The sequence below is a fragment of the Hemitrygon akajei genome, chromosome 9 (genome assembly GCF_048418815.1).
Source record: "Hemitrygon akajei chromosome 9, sHemAka1.3, whole genome shotgun sequence".
NCBI lineage: Eukaryota > Metazoa > Chordata > Chondrichthyes > Myliobatiformes > Dasyatidae > Hemitrygon > Hemitrygon akajei.
Genome location: NC_133132.1, coordinates 152,314,611 through 152,334,158, shown reverse-complemented (window position 1 = coordinate 152,334,158; position 19,548 = coordinate 152,314,611). Strand labels below are relative to the sequence as shown.

At 39.5% G+C, this 19,548-nt stretch overlaps 1 protein-coding gene across 7 annotated transcripts in view; it reads right to left on the bottom strand.

Moving 5' to 3' along the window:
* arhgap18 (Rho GTPase activating protein 18) overlaps positions 1–19,548 on the bottom strand; it is a 123,255-nt gene that overhangs the window by 20,500 nt on the left and 83,207 nt on the right. For all 7 annotated transcript variants that reach the window (XM_073057309.1, XM_073057311.1, XM_073057308.1 and 4 more), the window contains exons 2-10: positions 17,861–18,060; positions 16,416–16,621; positions 14,027–14,102; positions 12,599–12,747; positions 9,494–9,659; positions 8,150–8,241; positions 6,921–6,998; positions 4,529–4,688; positions 1,462–1,544 (exon numbers count right to left, since the gene is read on the bottom strand). In XM_073057309.1, coding sequence (XP_072913410.1) covers positions 1,462–1,544; positions 4,529–4,688; positions 6,921–6,998; positions 8,150–8,241; positions 9,494–9,659; positions 12,599–12,747; positions 14,027–14,102; positions 16,416–16,621; positions 17,861–18,060 — 1,210 coding nt within the window. The remainder of the gene's footprint in view (positions 1–1,461; positions 1,545–4,528; positions 4,689–6,920; positions 6,999–8,149; positions 8,242–9,493; positions 9,660–12,598; positions 12,748–14,026; positions 14,103–16,415; positions 16,622–17,860; positions 18,061–19,548) is intronic.

Sequence of the window (19,548 nt, the reverse complement as noted above, 5' to 3'; positions counted from 1 at the left end):
AAAACTAAATATATCAGGGATGGGGGAGGAGGGGCATTAACAGAAGTTAGAGAAGTCAATATTCATGCCATTCAGAGAAAGGTTGAATAGGTTAGGACTTTATTCCCTGGAGCGTAGAAGAATGAGGGGAGACTTGATCAAGGTATATAAAATTATGATGGGTATCGATAGAGTGAATGCAAGCAGACTTTTCCCACTGAGGCTAGGGGAGAAAAAAACCAGAGGACATGGATTAAGGGTGAAAAGTTTAAAGGGAACATTGGGGAGGGGCTTCTTCACACAGAGAGTGGTGGGAGTGTGGAATGAGCTGCCAGATGAAGTTGTAAATGCGGGCTCACTTTTAACATTTAAGAAAAACTTGGACAGGTACATGGATGAGAGGTGTATGGAGGGATATGGGCCAGGTGCAGTTCAGTGGGACTAGGCAGAAAAGTGGTTCGGCACAGCCAAGAAGGGCCAAAAGGCCTGTTTCTGTGCTGTAATGTTCTATGGTTCTATGAAGACATATGGGGAGAAGTTAGGTACTGGATACTGAAGAAGATGATCATCCAAGATAGTGCTGAATTGTGGAACAGGTCAGAAGGACATAATGGTCTACTCTTCCTCTTAGTTCCTATATAACAGGGGCCCAACAATGACAGATATCAAAAAGATAGTTTAAGTACTCTTATGATAAACTAGCAACTCTAACTCCGTCCACGATGTATGCCGAATTTCCACTGAGACATGCAAATACTAAACAACTCTATTAAAATTATACTTTACCCTGGAAATCCTGGCTGGGTGAACACATCATCAATTGGGTAGGTGCCAGTCACACTGGGACTACTTAGCACTGGATAAATGGTGCTAAAAGTTGCATGAACATTTGTCACTCAGATAAACACAATGGGGCAAACTTGGCCCTGTGAGATCTGCATAACAGATGTTAGGAAATTGTTTGTCTCATTCAATGGCATAAATAGCAAATTTTGGTCATATGATTTTAATTGGACATAATAGCTCATAGATAAGGGTGTCATGACTGACTCACAGCCAAATCCACACCACCCTTAAACACAGCAATCCAAACATGAAGCAGCAACACGTCACTGACTTAAAACTTAAATTATTGTTTAGATGAAATATTACAAGAGGACCGAATGCAATGAGTTGTTTTCCTTTTAAACACATCTTCTGTAAACCTTGGAGCTGGAATTGGTCTTTGATGGCATGAAAGGAACTTGCCTGAAGCCTGCTCAGGTTTCTTTTCCTTTCAAGCCAGTGGCCTGGATTTTCTGCAAGTCATTGCATCCCTTCTAACATCATACAGCATACAAAAAAAAATCAGCAATCTGACGAGGACAAGGGCTTAGATTATTACTGGATGCATAAGAAAATGTTCCAAGTGTTTTAAAATACTTTTTTTGCGGGAAAAAGTAAGAGTGAAATTAATAAAAGCAAGTGCAATACAATCTGTACCTTCAGGGTGTCCCTATTCTGATCCGGGAGGAGAAGCACCAGCAAGTTGAGCGCCTGTAGCTGAAGTTTCCTACTCGATAAATCTGCCAATTAAATATTCACATCAGGTTATTAAAAGTCATCAAACTTAACAGTTATCAAATCATGTGAATGAAGGGGTAGGAATTTATCCTCTAATATTAATTCAACCCAAGGTTAAGCCAGGTGCATTAATATTTTACAAGAGAAGCTGGCCTCTGTAACCTCTGTACAGGCTCCTACAAGCACTGTTAAAAACGTCTGTCATATAATTTTCCTGCAATCATCCAATGGTAAGTACTGGGAAAGTAACATTGAAGTAACATTCAAACTTGAAGCAAAAAAATATCCGTTCCTTTATTTGTAGTTTATTGTAGTGCATCATTTAGTATATTTACATTGGGTAGAGCTCCATTCCAACAGCACGTGACCCATCTCCCAATTGTACATGATGTATGATTTCCAATGCTCGGCTTGTTGTGAAAACAACCTGTAGTCCCTAGTTTCAGAGTCCAAAGTTTATTATTAAAGTACATATATGTCACCATATACAACCCTGAAATTCATTTTCTTGTAGATATACTTAATAAGTCTACAGAATAATAACCATATCAGAATCAATGAATGACAGCCCAACTGTGCCATACAGCCGGGGTGCAGAAGACAACAAACTGTAGAAATAGAAAAAGAGATAATAATAATAAACAAACAATAAATATCGAGAACATGAGATGAAGAGTCTTTGAAAATGAGTCATTGGTTGTGGGAACGTTTCAATGATGGGGCAAATGAATTTGAGTGACGTTTTACCATTTGGTTCAAGAGCCTGATGGTTGAGGGGAAATAACTGTTCCTGAACCTGGTGGTGAGGGTCCTGAGGCTCCTGTCTCTTCTTCCCGTGCAAGAAAACAGAAGATCAAGGTGGTGGAGGGGTCCCTGATGATGCATGTTCCTTTCCTGCGACAGCATTTCACGTAGAAGTACTCAGTGATGGAGAGGACTTTACCTGTGATGGACTGGGTTGTATCCACTACTTTTTGTAGGATTTTCCTTTCAAGGTCATCGGTGTTTCCATACAAGCTTGTGATGCAGCCAGTCAATATACTCCACATCAATAGAAGTTAGTCAAAGAGTTAGATGTCATGCTGAGTCTCTGCAAACTCCTAAGTAGAGGCGCTGCCATGCTTTCTTTGTAACCCATCAAAATGAATAGATAGAAGTTCAGATACTTTGAACCTGACATATATTACCTGGTTCCTTAAGGTTGTTATAGCCAGGGTTGGTAATGAGGACAAGCTCCCACTACCTATTAAACGTCAATGGTGTGTGCCTCAAACAGCCTCTGACAACCAAGTCCAGCCTCTGGCCTTCACGTGTGGCTTAGCTACTAAGCCCGATGGAATCGTTTCTACTGACAGGGGAACGGGCAAAGGCAGGTTACTGGTGCCTTAAAACCAGTCGCTTCGGGCAATGGGGCTCGTTGGCCGTGGTTGGCAGCTCATCCAGGAGATGGAGAACTCTGATCTCAAAGCTTCGCTGTCTTGTGGCTACACCCACTCGTGGGGAAGGCTTCTGGGGTAAACCCAGAGGGAAAAATCCAGAGCCCAAGTCCCCAAGGCAATCCTACATCGAGTTCAATGCTGACTGTCAACTCCTGTGATGCAACTGCTGCCAAACTGTATTGGTCCCTGCCGTTCCTTTGGGTTCATAAGATGCGTGGTGAGGAGAGCTTGCTACATGGACAACAGCTCTCTCCGTATCAGACTGGCCAGGCCAGCACATCTGGACAGGTAGGATGCAATATCCACTTGTTTCAGAAGCAAAATCAGATTTAATATCACCAGCATATGTTGTGAAATTTGTTAACCTTGCGGCAGCAGTACAATGCAATACATAATAATAATAATACAGAAAAGGCTGAATAAGTATATATAGATATTTAAAAATATTCTGTGTTATATAAAATGGTTAGATTAAATAAGTAATGCAAAAATAAAAATAAAAAAGTAGAAAACAGTAGTGAGGTAGTGTTCATGGGTTCAATGTCCATCCAGAAATAAGATGGCAGAGGGGAAGAAGCTATTCCTGAGACAGCCATTCGAGACAGTGATACAGGCAGTTAGAATGCTCTCCACAGTACACCTGTAGAAATTTGTGAGTGCTTTTGGTGGCAAATCAAATCTCCTCCAACTCCTAATGAAATATAGCTGCTGTCTTGCCTTCTTTATAGTTGCATCAATATGTTGGGTCCAGGTTAGGTCTTTCCACTTCTGATCCCTCTACAAGGGCTGGTGGGTGTTCCCTTGTCTTACCCTTTCTGATGTCCATAATCAGTTCTTTGGTCTTACTGACATTGAATGCGACACCACTCAACTAGCTGGTATATCTCATTCCTGTATGCCCACTCATCACCATCTGAGATTCTGCCAACAATGGTTGTATCTTCAGCAAGTTTATAGATAGCATTTGCGCTGTGCCTAGTCACCCAGTCATGGGTGTAAAGAGAGTAGAGCAGTGGGCTAAGCACACATCAAATGATCTTGTCTGGTGTCTCAGGGTTGAGTGTGTCTGCACCCGCACCACCTCCCACCCTTGGCCCTCCTCTGCCATTGGTCCTATACCTTTCCCACGGCACTCTGCCCTCATCATTCCCCACATCCTTTGCTCCCACCAGATTTACAAGCTCGTTTTCCACTCCACGCTAACAAATACAGCACTGTGCAAAAGTCTTAGGCACCCTAGCTAGATATGTGCCTAAGACTTTTGCACAGAATTATTATATAGTATTACATTCCAAAAAACACATTTATCAGCTTTCTATATTAAACATAATTTATCAAAATCCTGTGATAACATATGTATACAGTATGCACAAATACATGCTGTTTCCATTTTTTGAGTATCAACACAATCGCACCAGGAGATAAATAACTTGCCTTTTTACTTTCTAGCTTGTATATATATTCTTACATTTCATAAAACGGATGTATCAATTATTCTGAAAACTGTGTACAGTATGCACTAGCATAATAGGAAATTAATCACTCACTTTGTACAGCCAGGAATGCATCAAGGTACTCAAGAGTAACGAGTGGATGCGGCAACTCTCTTATAAAAAGCTTCAGTACACTTGCTGCATCATGTTGTTGTACATGTCCCCAGTTCACCATTCCTTCATAGAACTTTGCTTCTAGCTCTTCACACAAACACTTAAAACACACGGGGAGGAAGATCAATATAAGATTATGGTTCACGCTAAAATCAGTGCATGCTCTTTTTTCACTGCACAGATGTGCCCTTCCCCTGCATACATCATGCTTAACAGCCTTATGGGTAACCCAATTTCTTCATATTATTTTGCTCTACCATTATATGATTGAACAATTTTCTGATCCATTGAATTAAATTCACTTGATTCTCTCTGGAATATTTTTTCAATATTTTTTCAGGACCATGGTGTTACATGACACATTACAAAAACTAGACTGAACTACATAAAAAACAACACAGAAAAAAAACTACACTAGACTACAGACCTACCCAGGACTGCATAAAGTGCACAAAACAGTGCAGGCATTACAATAGATAATAAACAAGACAATAGGGCAGTAAGGTGTCCAGAATACCCCTGCGCAATAAGTATGCCTTCAATGGCACTACTCTTCACCATCTGACCAGATCCCTGTGTTTCTCTCCTACAGCTCTACTATCATTCCCTCCGTTCACTGAGGAGCAAAGTTCCTTTGTTACCAGAAGAGTATTCTGCGGATTATGGTGTGTTACTTCAAAAGCTGGCAATAAAAATCACATTCTGATATCTGCAGCAACTCAAAAGGAAATACTGAACTGATACTGACTACGTTCAATATTGGTGTTACAGGGGAAGGCCATAAATTATTCACAACTGAACCTTTTGTTATCTTAAACTTTCACAACCAGTGGTAGGGTGGCCCACAACACTTCCTTAATAGATAAAGGAATCTAGGCCTCGGGATACAAATTTTGAAAGAGCAATGATTCAGAGAATTTTCCTTGAAATTTCAGACCGTTTCTCCCTTCATCTGTTTGTGAAGACTCGCAGATTCCCGGCCTCCTTCATTAAAGTCTGCTGTTGTGTTGTTTGCAATTGATATTCTCCAACTATATTGACTGAAGGGTGTGCTGAAACAGAACATATATTCTCCTCACTGGGCTCCACATGCCTGCACCCATTCTTTGGACTATGAACAAATTTGCTGTACTCAAATATGGCAAAAACATCTTTTATAATCTTCATTGGGTAATGGATATCTTCAGAGGTCCATTAAAATTTTTTGGTCTGGAAGATTCTCACTTTGCCAACACACCAAACTGGGTGCCTGGAGGTAAAGACATGGAATTATACAGCATGTAAAAGGCCCTTCATTCCAATTCATCCGTGTTGACCTGGTTGAAAAGTCTCAGTGGAGTGGATGTTTCTTACCGTAGGGGAGTCCAAGACCACAGGACACAGTCTCAGAATAGAGGGGTATCCTTTTACTTTAGTCAGAGAGTAGTGGGTCTGTGCAATTAGTTGCCACTGGTGGCTGTGGAAGCCAAGTTTTTATGTATATTTAAGGCAGAGTTTGATAGATTCTTGATCAGTTAGGGCATGAAGACAGGAGATAAGGCAGGAAATCGTGGCTGAAAGGGAAAATGGATCAGCCATGATGAAATGGTGGAGCACACGATGGGCCAAATGGCCTAAATCTGCTCCTATATCTTACGGATTTTTGTCTTAAGCTTGACCCATTTGCCTGCTTTTGTTCCCTGTCCCAAATGTTTCCTATCCATCCACCTGAAGGAATGTCTTCTAAACATTGTAATTGTACCAGCCACTAGCATTCCATTTGGCAGTCTGTCTCAGGCACCTATCACCCTGAATCATTCTGCACGAGGCCATTATATTTTAACCAACTTTCTCCTTGTACAACAAATGAGATACAGGAACGTCTTTACTTTTGTCTGCTCTGATTCATCTGCCATAGTCACCTCAATATATTAAGTAAATTCTCCCTTCCAGTCTCTTCATTCATGAGACAGACTACTTTGCCTGTAAATTAATTTCATACCTTTCTCTATTCATTCATATAATTTGGTCTATCTTACCACACTCATGTGTTATCTCATGGGGAGAAGTACATTTCTTGTTTGATATTCCAACGCAGCTGGAAAATTTGGACATTTCATTAACCAGCACCTCTGTCACTGTGTCTCAAAATCTTTCTTTTCCACTTTCTAAAAGTAGTCAGCAATTTAAACCATCGAAAGCGCAATAAAACTGCAGACATGTTTAGCCACGTTCTTCTCAGCTCTCTTCTTGAAACACTCTTCCCAAGCACTGATGCAATACTAGAAATAGTCACGTAAAACAATCTATTTAAGCGTTGATCATATTAAGACATAGTTATTACATAATATACCTTAACTCTTGATGCAAGTCCAGGTACTCGTAGAATTCCTTCGGTGTTTAAGCCCTCTTCCTCAATGTGGGAAATGAGCTGTAACGTTTTATTTTTGTTTATTAATAATGTTAACCAAAAAATTAGATATGACAGATTGGCAACTATATTTCTCTTTAACCCAAGCATGTACAATGACATTAATGATCAAATGTTCAAAGGTTAATTTTAATTTCAGAGTATGTATACAGTATATAACCTGAAACTTCCACAAAAAAAAAGAAACCCCATAGAATGAATGATAGAAACATCAAAGTCCCAAAGCCCCCACACTCCCCCTCGCCTTGCACATTAGAAACAATTTTTTTATACTATATTGTGAATTATAACAGAATTAGTATTATACCAACCTGAAATAATATAGTCATCAAAGTCACCTTAGCAAATACACTTTCTAAACAGGCCAATTGTAAAACAAAATGAGTCATAGAAAAGTACAGCACAGAAACAGGACCACCTAGTCAATGCCAAACCATTTAAACTGTCTACTCCCATTGACCTGCACCGTCCATACCGCTATCATCCACGTACCTATTCACACTTCTCTTAAACATTGAAATTGAGCTTGTATGCACCACTTGCACTGGGAACTTGATCTGTATTGTCATGACACTCTGAGTGAAGTTTCCTCTCATGCTTCCTTTAAAATTTTCACCTTTGGCCCTTAACCCGTGAATCAACGGGCTTTATTTTTGGTGGAACAATAATGAACGCAGTCATCTGGTCTCTATATTATTATAAAGAGCTTAAAAAGCAGGGCCAGAAAAGCAGAGCAAAATGAGTCTTTTTCTTCTAGAATACAAAGGGTTGAAAGACGAAATGATAAAGGCTTTAATCTAACCTGATTTGATAAGACAAAGAGAAATATTTCTATTTGTATAAATATACAGGACTAGATAAGCATATGAAAGAGAAGTCAAGTTGGGTAAAGAAACATGGGAGGAGATTCTTGTGAGCTGGATAAGACCAACTAAATGTTTCTGTACTGAATGCTATATCTACCACATTATCACTGAACTCTGTGACCAGGACAGCAAATTAAAACCCTGCTCAGTTATAGTGCTACTCACTCAGTTTCTGGGTTGGGTTGCATAGCAAGGTGCTAAAATAAATGTGGGCTGCATCATCAAGCCGTCAAATCTTCAATAATTGGAACTTTCAACTCAAGGTGCGCTGGATTCTGTACTTACTTTCTGAATTATAAGTGGAACCTTGGTCCCAGGAACTTTTTTGTGATCATGTTCCAAGAGCAATGAAAGTGGAACACCAAACAATCCAGTTTCTGAAACGAAATGTTGAAAATTCAATATTCACTGAACTTTGAAGGACCCAACATGTTGCATGACAACAGAGAACTACTGACATAACTAGTTCATTTAATGACAGATTATGCAAAGAAACAGATTAAGATTTATAAAAGGATAGAGAACTTCAAATCAGAAATGAAGTTATTATATACCAATTCTTTTATGTTAGAGGGCAAAGGACTAGCTTCTACTGAGCAGGGAAAGAGAATGATGATTAGTTACTGATCTTTTCCAAAGGTCCTATATAATGATTAGCCCAAATGGAAGTTGTTGTGGAAGAAATTATCTATGTTTAATATTGATCACCCTGAGAGAATTGCTGATGATGCTATTCAGCAGATATTACACATGATTATTTGTCAGATGAACCTGCTTGATTTTGCAAATATTGATTTATTTACAACCGTGTCCTATGCTTGCTGTCCTTTGAACCTTTTGGAGAGCAGAGGATCAAAGACCCTTTAAGTTGTCATAAGGTTAGAAAAGAACAAACTTATCTTCTGCTATCATTATGTTTAGGTTTCTCCTAGCCTAAACACATGAATTTGCTCATTCTGATAATGAATTTAAGGTTTTACCCACAGATCTATTGAGCCAAATACATTGGCTCAATATATCTACCTCATTCAAAGAAAGCCCTCCAGCTTTGTGTCATGTCCCAGCTGTTTTCTGTGGCCTTATAGAGCATGGCTTTTCATTATATTTAAATTGTACTTGGACGTGTATTTGAAGGTTTCTGCCTTTACCATACTGTCACACTATGAGATTCAGACACCTACCAATCTACAGGCGAAAACCTCTTTTCCCACCTCCCCTCTAATTCCTCCACCTTTCTATTTACTCTAAACTGCCCAGTTACCAATCCAGATTTTATTCATGGGAAAGTTCTATCTTTCCTCTTGATAAGCACAATCACACTTTGCATTGTTGTAGACTTGGGGGTTCCCAATCTGGGGTCCATGAACCCCTTGTATAGGTCCATGACATAAATGAGGTTGGAAACCCCAGTTGTAGGAGAACAATTATTTTACTAACCTATGAATACATATAGAACAGGTGTTAGAATCCAATGTCAGTTCAACTTAAAGGAAAATAATACAATTAAGAATGAGCAAATATATATATATCATGTCAAATATATAGATAGCTTACATGCAATGGTCAAAATCAAAATCAAAAGTACAAAATCAAGGAGTTTCAAATTTGAACAAAATATATTTTCCTTACCTTTAATCTTAACTTTTATGGATTTATGATGTTTGAAATCTATACCAAGTGTGTCATAGAGTGCAGTCAGTTCGATCAGAGCCAAGGCGCGCACTTTCTTCATGTCCTGAGGTGCAAGGTCTCCTGCTTTGGTTGTCCCCGTCTTATCCTTTGGGAGACGGTAGTTCTTATAAAAGAAAGGTATAATCAGTCTCCGGACACTCCAAAGATCTTCAGAAACAAACATTATTCTGATTTAACTGCTGCATTATATGGAAAGTTATACCCTCTAACTTCTGCACGGCAAAGTTCACAAACAGCAGTGAATAGAATAATTTATATCATTGTTTATTTGATGGTATTCCTGAATGGATAAATATCGAACAGAATTGTGGGTGAACTTACCAGCTTTCAATTCATACCAGAATAAAACCCTGATATACTTAATTGTGCTTATAACATAGATGGTAGACCGATATACAAGCCCCAATTAGTAGGTATGTAGGAGAAAGCGGTAAATAAATTTAAAAGGACTATCTTCAAAGGAGATATCAGCTCAACACACTGACCTGGGAAGAATTTTCCATGGAGTTTCAGAGAAGAACATAAGAAGTGCCTTTAATGTCAACTATAAAGTTAGACTGTACTTCTCCTTAAAGCAAAAATGATTGAAAGTAGACTTCCGGAGATGTACAACATCAAGACGAGTAAATCAAAAGAAAATAACAGGAAGCCATTCCCTGTTGAAAATAATTCAAGACCAGAAAATACTAGTTCAAGGGATGGGCAAATGATCCCAAGGAGATGCAAAAAAAAAATTATTCAGAGAGTGATTATGATCTGGATCATCATACCTCAAAGAATGCATTATCTTATTTAGAGATACAGCACGGAACAGGCCCTACTGCCCAACAAGCCGTGCTGCCCAGCAAACCATCTATTTATCCCTCGCCTACTCACAGGACAATTTACAATGACCAGATTTCCCTACTAACTAGTGTGTCTTTAGGCTGTGGGAGGAAACTGGAGCACCCAAGGGAAAGGTGGATGTTGACCTAACTGAGGTATACAAAATGGAATGGGGAAAAAAGTGTCTGTGGAGAAAGTCCCGGGAAATGGCCCAGACTACAAAGAACTTGCATATTCTACATAGGCCAAGTGGGTTCCTTATGCAGCAGAACAATTATATAATTTAATGAACATTACTTAACCTGGAGTAGGCACAAATGACCATGAAATAAATAAAATATCAGCATGTTTTAGAGTAAGCTCTTACATCTCTTTTTTCACCACACTCATTTCTTGACTTTTAACTTTCAAAGTGAATTCACACTTCCTGATATCCAATTGAATACAGCCATATAAAATATCGCACATGGAAACAGAAAATGGGTAGCTGCACTTTGTGAATGTAGTGTGACTTTGTGAATATCCATAAATGAAACTGAATAACAAACAGAATTCCTCTTGACTCAATGTTAAATTAAGACTAATTAATGCAAGCAGCAGCATCAAAACCAACAAAATGCTGAGCTACATACTGTACCTACGTTAGGAAAATATAAGATGAAGGAAACTCCGGTCCTGTTCTCTAAGCCACAATAAAAATATATAAATATTGAACTGTGACGAAAAACAACCAAGCATTGACTCCTTTTGTTTTAGGTCAGAAGGATGATAGGAACATTTTCATCCTTAAATAGAAACTGTTTAACATTTGATTCTAAAGTGCACAGGTTTCTAATTGTGGGGAAAATGTTGTGGAAGGAGTTATGGCAGCCCCAGTAGAGCCAGAAATACCACTTCCTAAATAACAGCAGACAGAATATAAAGAGAAAAAAATGCTATGAATACTCAGCAGGTCTGGCAATAGCTGTGGAAAATGAAACAGAGATTCAGCTCTTAAACTTTTCATCAGACGAATAAAGATCTAGTGCTTTCCCGGCGTATGTGATGAATAAACTCTTCTTGGGCTTCTAGTCAGTTACCGATATTGATTACAACCGACGTTTCGATGACAAATTCTGATGGCAGAGTTTGTTATCGAAATGTCGATTATAATCAATACCTGTACCGGCTGGAAGCCCGAGAAGTGTTTATTTTTCATCAAACCTTCATCAGGGGCTCAGACATAAAACGATAACTCTGCTTTCAACAGATGGTGTCTGACTTGGTGGTGTTTCCAGTGTTTTCAAATTGCCAGCATTTGCTCTCATTTTTTTTAAATTTCCATTTCCATGCTTTCACTTAATTGCCAAGGACATTAGTACAAGGCAATGTATTCCTTTAATAGAACAGAGCTAACTTGGCATTGGAGAATTGCAGGGAATTTATTGATAAGTAGCTTTTAAATTTTCTTCTGGTTTTCCATCTGTTTTGCCCTGCATTTTTGACTCCTCTGAAGGCATAGAGGCATCTGAAATACTTTCAAGGATTTGGCTTCTACCTCCAGTTGTTGACTCTTTGCTAATGAATAAGTCCATTGGCCTTTGGTACCTTGCCTTAGCAAGTATTCTTGTATTGCCTATCCTTAATCGATTAGCTTGGGATAACACCATTTCCGTCACTGGCAGAGATCGGTTGTTTATCTTCAACTGAACAGAGTAATCAATAATGGCAACTCCCAGTACAGTGGATCCGGGTTAACTGGAACATACTGCAGTTGCTGGGACTTATTGCAATACAAATCAATGACGTAGATGAGGGCACTAAATGTACTATCTCTATGTTTGCAGATGGTACAGAGCTTGGAGGAGGGGAGTAGGGGAACGGGATCATGTAATCAATGAGGTAGAGAGATTCTGACTAACTGTGGGAGTGAGCAAATATGTAGCTAAATTTGAGGTTATCCAGTTTGCTCTAAAATCAAAGAAACATATTATTATCTGATTAATAATAGACAGGACCTGAATATCTTTGTACATTGTCAATGAGACCGAGGGTTCAGCATTCTGTAACAAAGGCAAATTGTAGTTGGCCTTAACTGCTAGAGTGTTTGAGAACAGGAAAAGAGATGCATCCTCTCTTCACAAATGTTGCCTGACACTGCTATTTGTTTCTTAAACAATGGGATTAATGGCATGTGTGCACTGCCCCCATTCAGTATTATGCTTTGATACCACTTACAGGCAGGGATGCATCGTCGTCTCCCTTGAGCTTAAGGTTGCTTAGTTTTTCTTTCATGTTTGCAGCCTGCTCGGAGTATGATATTTCTAGATTTATATCAGCTGTTTGTTGTGTGCCTTCATCTTTCATCTCCAGGCTGATCAGTTGGTCTAGAAGGAAAAGAACTGTACATTACAGACCAAACTGAGTCTCTTTTCAGACGATGATTACCAGCAGAGAAGTGAACTGCAATATTTAACCAACACAAACAAAATGCTGGAGGAACTCAGCAGGCCAGGCATCATCTATGGAAAAGAGCACAGTTGATGTTTCCAGCAAAGACCCTTCAGCAGGACTGGAGAAAAAAAAAGCTGAGTTCCTCCAGCACTTTGTGTGTGTTGCTTGGATTTCCAGCATCTGCAGATTTTCTCATTTGTGATTGCGATATTTAACCTTTGTTTTTTAGCCTCTCTGCGTTACAAAGATAAGACAAAGCATTTGCAAGCAAAAAATTAATTTACATTAAAATGCCTGCATCATACGGAGTCCTTCTGAAGCATGACGTTCAACACGTTTACATTCTATTTTATCACACGGCCACAACAAAATGAATAACTTTGGAATTGTGGAAATTTAGAAACAAATGATTTGTTAATAATTGCGGAGCACATCTTATGACTAAAATGTTAAATGCTTGGCCTTTTAAAGTAATTAGCTGATTGATAATTGATAGTACTGGAGAGTATAACATCGGTAGCAGAGCAAGGGCGCTGAGTAGGCTACGGTCAATTATGGAAAACCCTGAACATCCTCTACATAGCACCATCCAGAGACAGAGAAGCAGTTTCAGCGACAGGTTGCTATCGATGCAATGCTCCTCAGACAGGATGAAGAGATCAATACTCCCCAATGCCATTCGGCTTTACAATTCAACCGCCAGGAGTAAGATATGTTAAAGTGCCGGGGTTAGGACTCAATGTATTTAAGTAAACTACTTAAGAACTTTTTAAAAGCTATTTATTAATGCTTTTTGAGAGGGTGATTTTAGATGCATATCATATTTTTACTGAGTTAAGTATTGTATGTAATTAGTTTTGCTACAATAAGTGTATGGGACATTGGAAAAAATGTTGAATTTCCCCATGGGGATGAATAAAGTATCTATCTATCTATCTATCTATAATTAACAAAAATCCTCAGCTGAATGTAATCCATCAGAACACTAAAAAGATGCCGGAAAAACTCAATAGATGGGACATATAGATAGACAGAATCTGTTTGAGATTAATGACTTCTCAGCAGAATAATGGCTCAAAGAAGGATCAATAAAAGATCAAGACTGAATGAAGTATTTTCTCGTTTAGTTTAAAGATTTTAACTAGAACATAAGTAACAAAATCAGTCAATATAAAACAATAACCCGTATATGTTGTAAAATGCACTTCATACTTTCCAGTTTATCAGTGGCGTCGCCCAATTCACTATCTTCTGGTGCAACAGCTGAAGCTTCACTTGATCTTGAGACCTAAAAGTCAACAGAGGAACACTTTCCATGATCCTGAATATAACTCAGCCACACTTCATCAGTGTTTACGGGATCACTTCATTCTCTCCACAGCTGAAGGGTAAAAGGAGGAAATGAGATGGCGGGGTGGCTCTGAAGGGAAAAACCAGAACGGAGTGCACACAAAATAAAGGGCAAGATTTTTTTTTTGGCAACTGCAGGGCGAGCCAATGGCTGTCTAGTGTGTGGAAGGCCAGCAGGATATTCAAATGTTGTGGGGTATAGATAATCACAGTCTTTTTTCAATAGCAGGGGAGTTTAAAACTAGAGGTAACAGAATTTAGGCGAAAGGGGAAAAGATTTAAAAGGGGCCGGGGGGGGGGGGGGCAGGGGCAACTTTTTCCCCATAGAGGGTGATTGGCTCATGGAATGAGCTGTCAGAAAATAACTGTAAAAGCAGGTACAAAATTCAACATTTGAAAGACTTTTGGACAGCTGTGTAGATAGGGATATGGCCCAAATGCGGACAAGTGGGACTAGCTCAGATAGACACTGTGGCCAGCATCAACAAGGTAGGTCAGAGCCTGCTTCTATTCTGTGTGACTGTAGATGTTGTGATTAAAAACAGTACTGTTCTGCAAAACAAGGATTCCATATGAATTCTGTTTCCTTGCAATAAATTGACAAATTATAAATAAGTACCAATCAACTGTGTAAGATAACGTAATCAATCTTCACACTCTGTATTTAATGTAGATTGTTTTATGAATCGTCTGTCGTTAATACCTCTGGGTTTAATTAAACTGCATTGAATGTCTACTGTAGGCAATTAAAGAGAAGGAACTGAAGATTGCCTGCCATTGCCCATCTGCTTCTCTCACCACCTCCAATTTCCTTCTGCTTTGAATGTTTGTCTTCCTGCATTTGATGTTGTTATGGAGACCATGCCATTAAGGAATATTCTACGCGTGTGTATGTTCTCTCTGTGTCCTTTGGTAGGATGTTGGCAGGACTCCTACTGAAATGCTGCCAATGGCAAAAATACACACCTCTAGGAAGTTCCACAGTACTCACTCAAGGAAGAGAATTAGAAAACCCTTGGTAATCCAAGTACAGCAATAAGAATCATAGCAGACACTTTTTCCTCCATTCCCCCACAAAATGCCTACCTCCAAACTACAAGGCCTACTTAATTATCCTGTCTCCTTATAGAGGTAGAGAGTTGGCAGTATTAGACTCTTCTTAAACAAATCTTCCACAGAGTTCTTTTCAGAAAAGTGTGAAGTCCAGTAGGTTGGACTTGAAGGCAGAGTACAAGATTAATGGTCGGATGCTTAACAGTGTGGAGGAACAGAGTGACCTTGGATCCCACATCCACTGATGCCTCAAAGATGCCGAGCAAGTTGATAGAGAGGTTAAGAAGGCATATGGAGTGTTGGGCCTTCACTGGTCGGGGGACTGAGTTCAAGAACTGCAAAGTAATGTTGCAGTTCTATGAAATTCTGGCTGGACCATAGTTGGATTATTGCATTCAGTTGTGGTCACTTCATTGTGGGAAGGATGTGCAAGCTTCAGAGGGGGTGCTGAGAAGATTTACCAGGTTGCTGACTGGATTAAATAGTGTGTCATATGACAATAGGTTTGACAAACTAAGGCTATTCTCTATGGAGTGAAGGAGGTGGAGAGTGACTTGATGACAGATAATAAATGGCAGACTTAACAGAGTCCCACTTGGTGGCGCAATGATATCAGTGCCAGATTCCAGAACGAAGGTTCCCGAGTTCGAATCCAAGTCGGGTTGAGCGTCGAGCTAGCAACTCGGCCTCGTAAAAACAAGAATAGCTTGCTAAGGAAGCACCGTTATGACGGTACCCCGATAACTCCACTGCTGAGTTAAGGGCTATTCTTCTTCTTCTTCTTTAAAAAACAGACAAGATAATAAAAGGCATAGATAGCGTAGAAACAGATCTTCGGAAACAGCTCTATTTCCATCTTTAATATCTCTATTTTTCCCTTTCAGGGTCAGAGATTTATTCTTTTTTACCTATACCCAGAGTGGTAGGTGCACAGAATGTCCTGCCAGTGGGAGTGGTCCAGGCAGATTCATTAGGAACATTTAAGATACTCTTAGATAGGCACACAGATGAACAAAAAATGAAGAGCAATGGGGAAGGGGTTAGGATGATCCTTGGAATAAGATAAAAGGTTAGCACGACATTGTGGGCCAAAGGGCCTGTATTGTGCTGTACTGCTCTAAGCTGTATGATATGCAGACCTTTAAAGAATCAGATTTCTGCTTCGTTAGACTCTACTCAAGAGATTGTATGCTCTTACCTGTTGACTAAAGATGTCTCGGACATCAGGGATTGGTTGCTTATTCCTTTTCCTCATTGTCATTGTAAATGTTTCGACTCTTCTCTGAACAGCTTCTGCTTGGGTACGGGTCAGGGTGGACAGTAACGTGATGCTCTCCTGGGTATTTCCACTGACCAACCCCGAAAGGCCTGCATCCTTCAGCCACTCTGCCTCCACCTCCCCTTCTACACAGAAACAGAGAGGAGGGAAAAAATTAAAATCAAAGACAAGCAGTAACAATTAATCTTATATTTTAAAAAAGACATCACTTCATTACTGTTTAAAGCTCGAATTTGAAACAACTGGCCTGAGCATTTTTGCATTGAGACCCAAAGGCATTTATTTACTTAGCGGCTCTTCTTCTGGCTGGATATTCAGAAGGTAGCCAAGTATTGATCTGCTAGCATCATGAAATCAAATATGGATCTGCTGGCATCATGAAGCCAAGAATTGATCTGCTAGTGTCATGAAATCAAATATTTTGTCTTTCAGATTTGAGAATTTAAAACGACAGATTTTAAGGATCAGTAATCAAAACACAGTTGCTTCAAATGTGAAACAAAATGGTGTTTTTATCAACTGCAGATTGTCTCATGATATTTTGATCTATTGAAGAAGCCCAATATATTTTAACATTCCATGGAGGATCTCCAATACCTCCTGTACCCGATTGGAGCTCCCACTACAAATAGTGTTCGATTCAACTTGTAGTGCCTATTGATGTATCCCTTCACAAATGGACACTTGCTAAGATATGGAAAAAGAGCTGTCCACATTCCACTGCACTTGTAATCAGGGAGTGGGCTTCTATGGGATCTTCTGACCAACTTTTTAATTGTTAAAATTCCATTCAAATGGACACGCATGTACTACAGTGAATTTTGATAATATTGATCTTTTAGTCTCTGGCTATGTATGAGTGGGTGCAGGAGCCATGCATCTGATCTCTATCTGCACTGTATTCTGTATTACACATTTATTATGGTAACTAGTAATATGAGTGGGGGCCATGGTAAAAGCAAAGGGAATAAGTTACGTATTCATGCCTTTATTCGTGCAAGTTTTATTTAGTACTGGGGGCTGACCGATATCGTATCTTTTGTTAAGCTCAACTTTCACTTGAGTATGCCCAAGTTTCATCGCTTCAAGATTGTATGTTTGCTAATTGCTAATAACAGATCAAATACGTCTCTTCAGTTTTTGGAACAATCATTATTGGAGTTGAGGGCATGCCGCACAAGTATAACAAATCTCTGGGGGGGGGGTTGCCAGCAGTGGGAATTCAGCTGAGTTAGAATTGGCCACTACAGTGAGAATAGAAGAAATCTTGTCTAAAATACACTTTTAACTAGTTGTTTTTCTGAAAAAAAATCATTTAGATACAGTAGTACACAATAGGAATTCTATTAATAGATTTCACGCACCATCGGGTACTTTAATAGCCACCTCTTCTTGCTCTTCGGGGACATTTTCCTGGCTTTTCTGGATGTGTTCTACTTCACTCCAGTAGTCATCCATTGAAAGTTCATCCAGGGAATCCTGGGAGGAGGATCGTTCATAATGAGGCTTCTCCATACTGTTCTTGGAATGTACTTGGTTCATACTATATTGTCCACATCTCCGGCTATGAAGCAAAGAACATAAGACTTAAACAAGCTGTTCCTTACAGCATCACCATTTTACTTAGTATATCTTTTGATTACAAGGTTCACCTTAAGGAAATGTAGCTGAAATTCAATGAACCATAGAACACTACAGCACAGTACAGGCCCTTCAGCCCTCCATGTTGTGCTGACCCATATAATCCTTAAAAAAAAGTACTAAACCCACACTACCCCATAACCCTCCATTTTTCTTTCATCCATGTGCAATGAATTTTGTCAGAACCATTACAGTTTTGTTTCTTGTACACAGAAGAATGCAATTTTAATAAATTATACTTATTGCATTTGATCTGTGAATATGGTAGAGGAGTGGAGAAGACCAGAAGAAAGCAACAAAATACAAGATCGGGAGAAAATAAAAGTAGAAGTTAACACGAACCATTATTGGCCACTGAAAAAGTATTAGTCCTTCAAGGTTCAAACTTCAACCACCATCTACCATTCAGATTTGTGACTGTAATGGATTTTAGGTTTGAAAAGATGGAAGGTACTGAGTGGGCACAGCAGTATAGTGGTTAGCACAATGCTTTACAGGCAACCCGGATTCAATTCCTGCCGTTATCTGTAAGGAATTTGTATGTTCTCCCCGTGAATGCATGAGTTTCCCCATAGTTTTCCTCCGGGTGCTCTGGTCAGTCCGAAGACGTACCGGTTGGTAGGTTAATTGGTCATTGTAAATTGTCCCGTGATTAGGCTGGGATTACATGGGGGAATGCTATGCAGTACGGCTCGAATGGGACCTTTCCGTGCTGTCGCTCAATAATCAATAAATAAATGTAGCAAATGTGAAACTATCTTAGGAGAAACAGGGTAAAAAGCTGCTCCTTTTAAAGATTCGAGATTGTTTATTGACAATCTTCACACAAATGTTCAGGAGAACAAAATGATGGCTACTCTGGATCTGATGCAGCACCAAAACATGATGAGCATAAAGAACTAAAAAAACCTATGAAGGCAAACTGATAAATCATGATGTACGAGGATCTGTTATATTCATTAGACAGATTGTATATACGTAAAGTGATGCGTATGAGGTGGTGGTAGTGATCCGCCTGATAGCTAGGGGATAGGGGGAAGTAACCTGCACAGCCTCTTCCCCGATAGGAGTGGGACAAAAAGTCCATAAGCAGCGTAAGTGGGATCCATCGTAAAACTGCTGGCCTTTTACAGGCACCTTTCTGTATATATGTCCTTGATGGTGACTAGGCTGGTGCCGTGATGCATTGGACAGTTTTGACTAGCAGTTGTAGAGCTCTCCTGCCTCCTGAACCACACAGCAATGCAACATGTTAGGATGATCTCCACTGCACCGACGCAGAAGGTCGTGAATATTCGGCCGAGGCGTCGACTGTACTCTTTTCCCAGATGCTGCCTGGCCTGCTGGTGTGGCTTGGATTTCCAGCATCTGCAGATCTTCTCTTGTTTGAGGTCTTGAGTAATGATGTGCA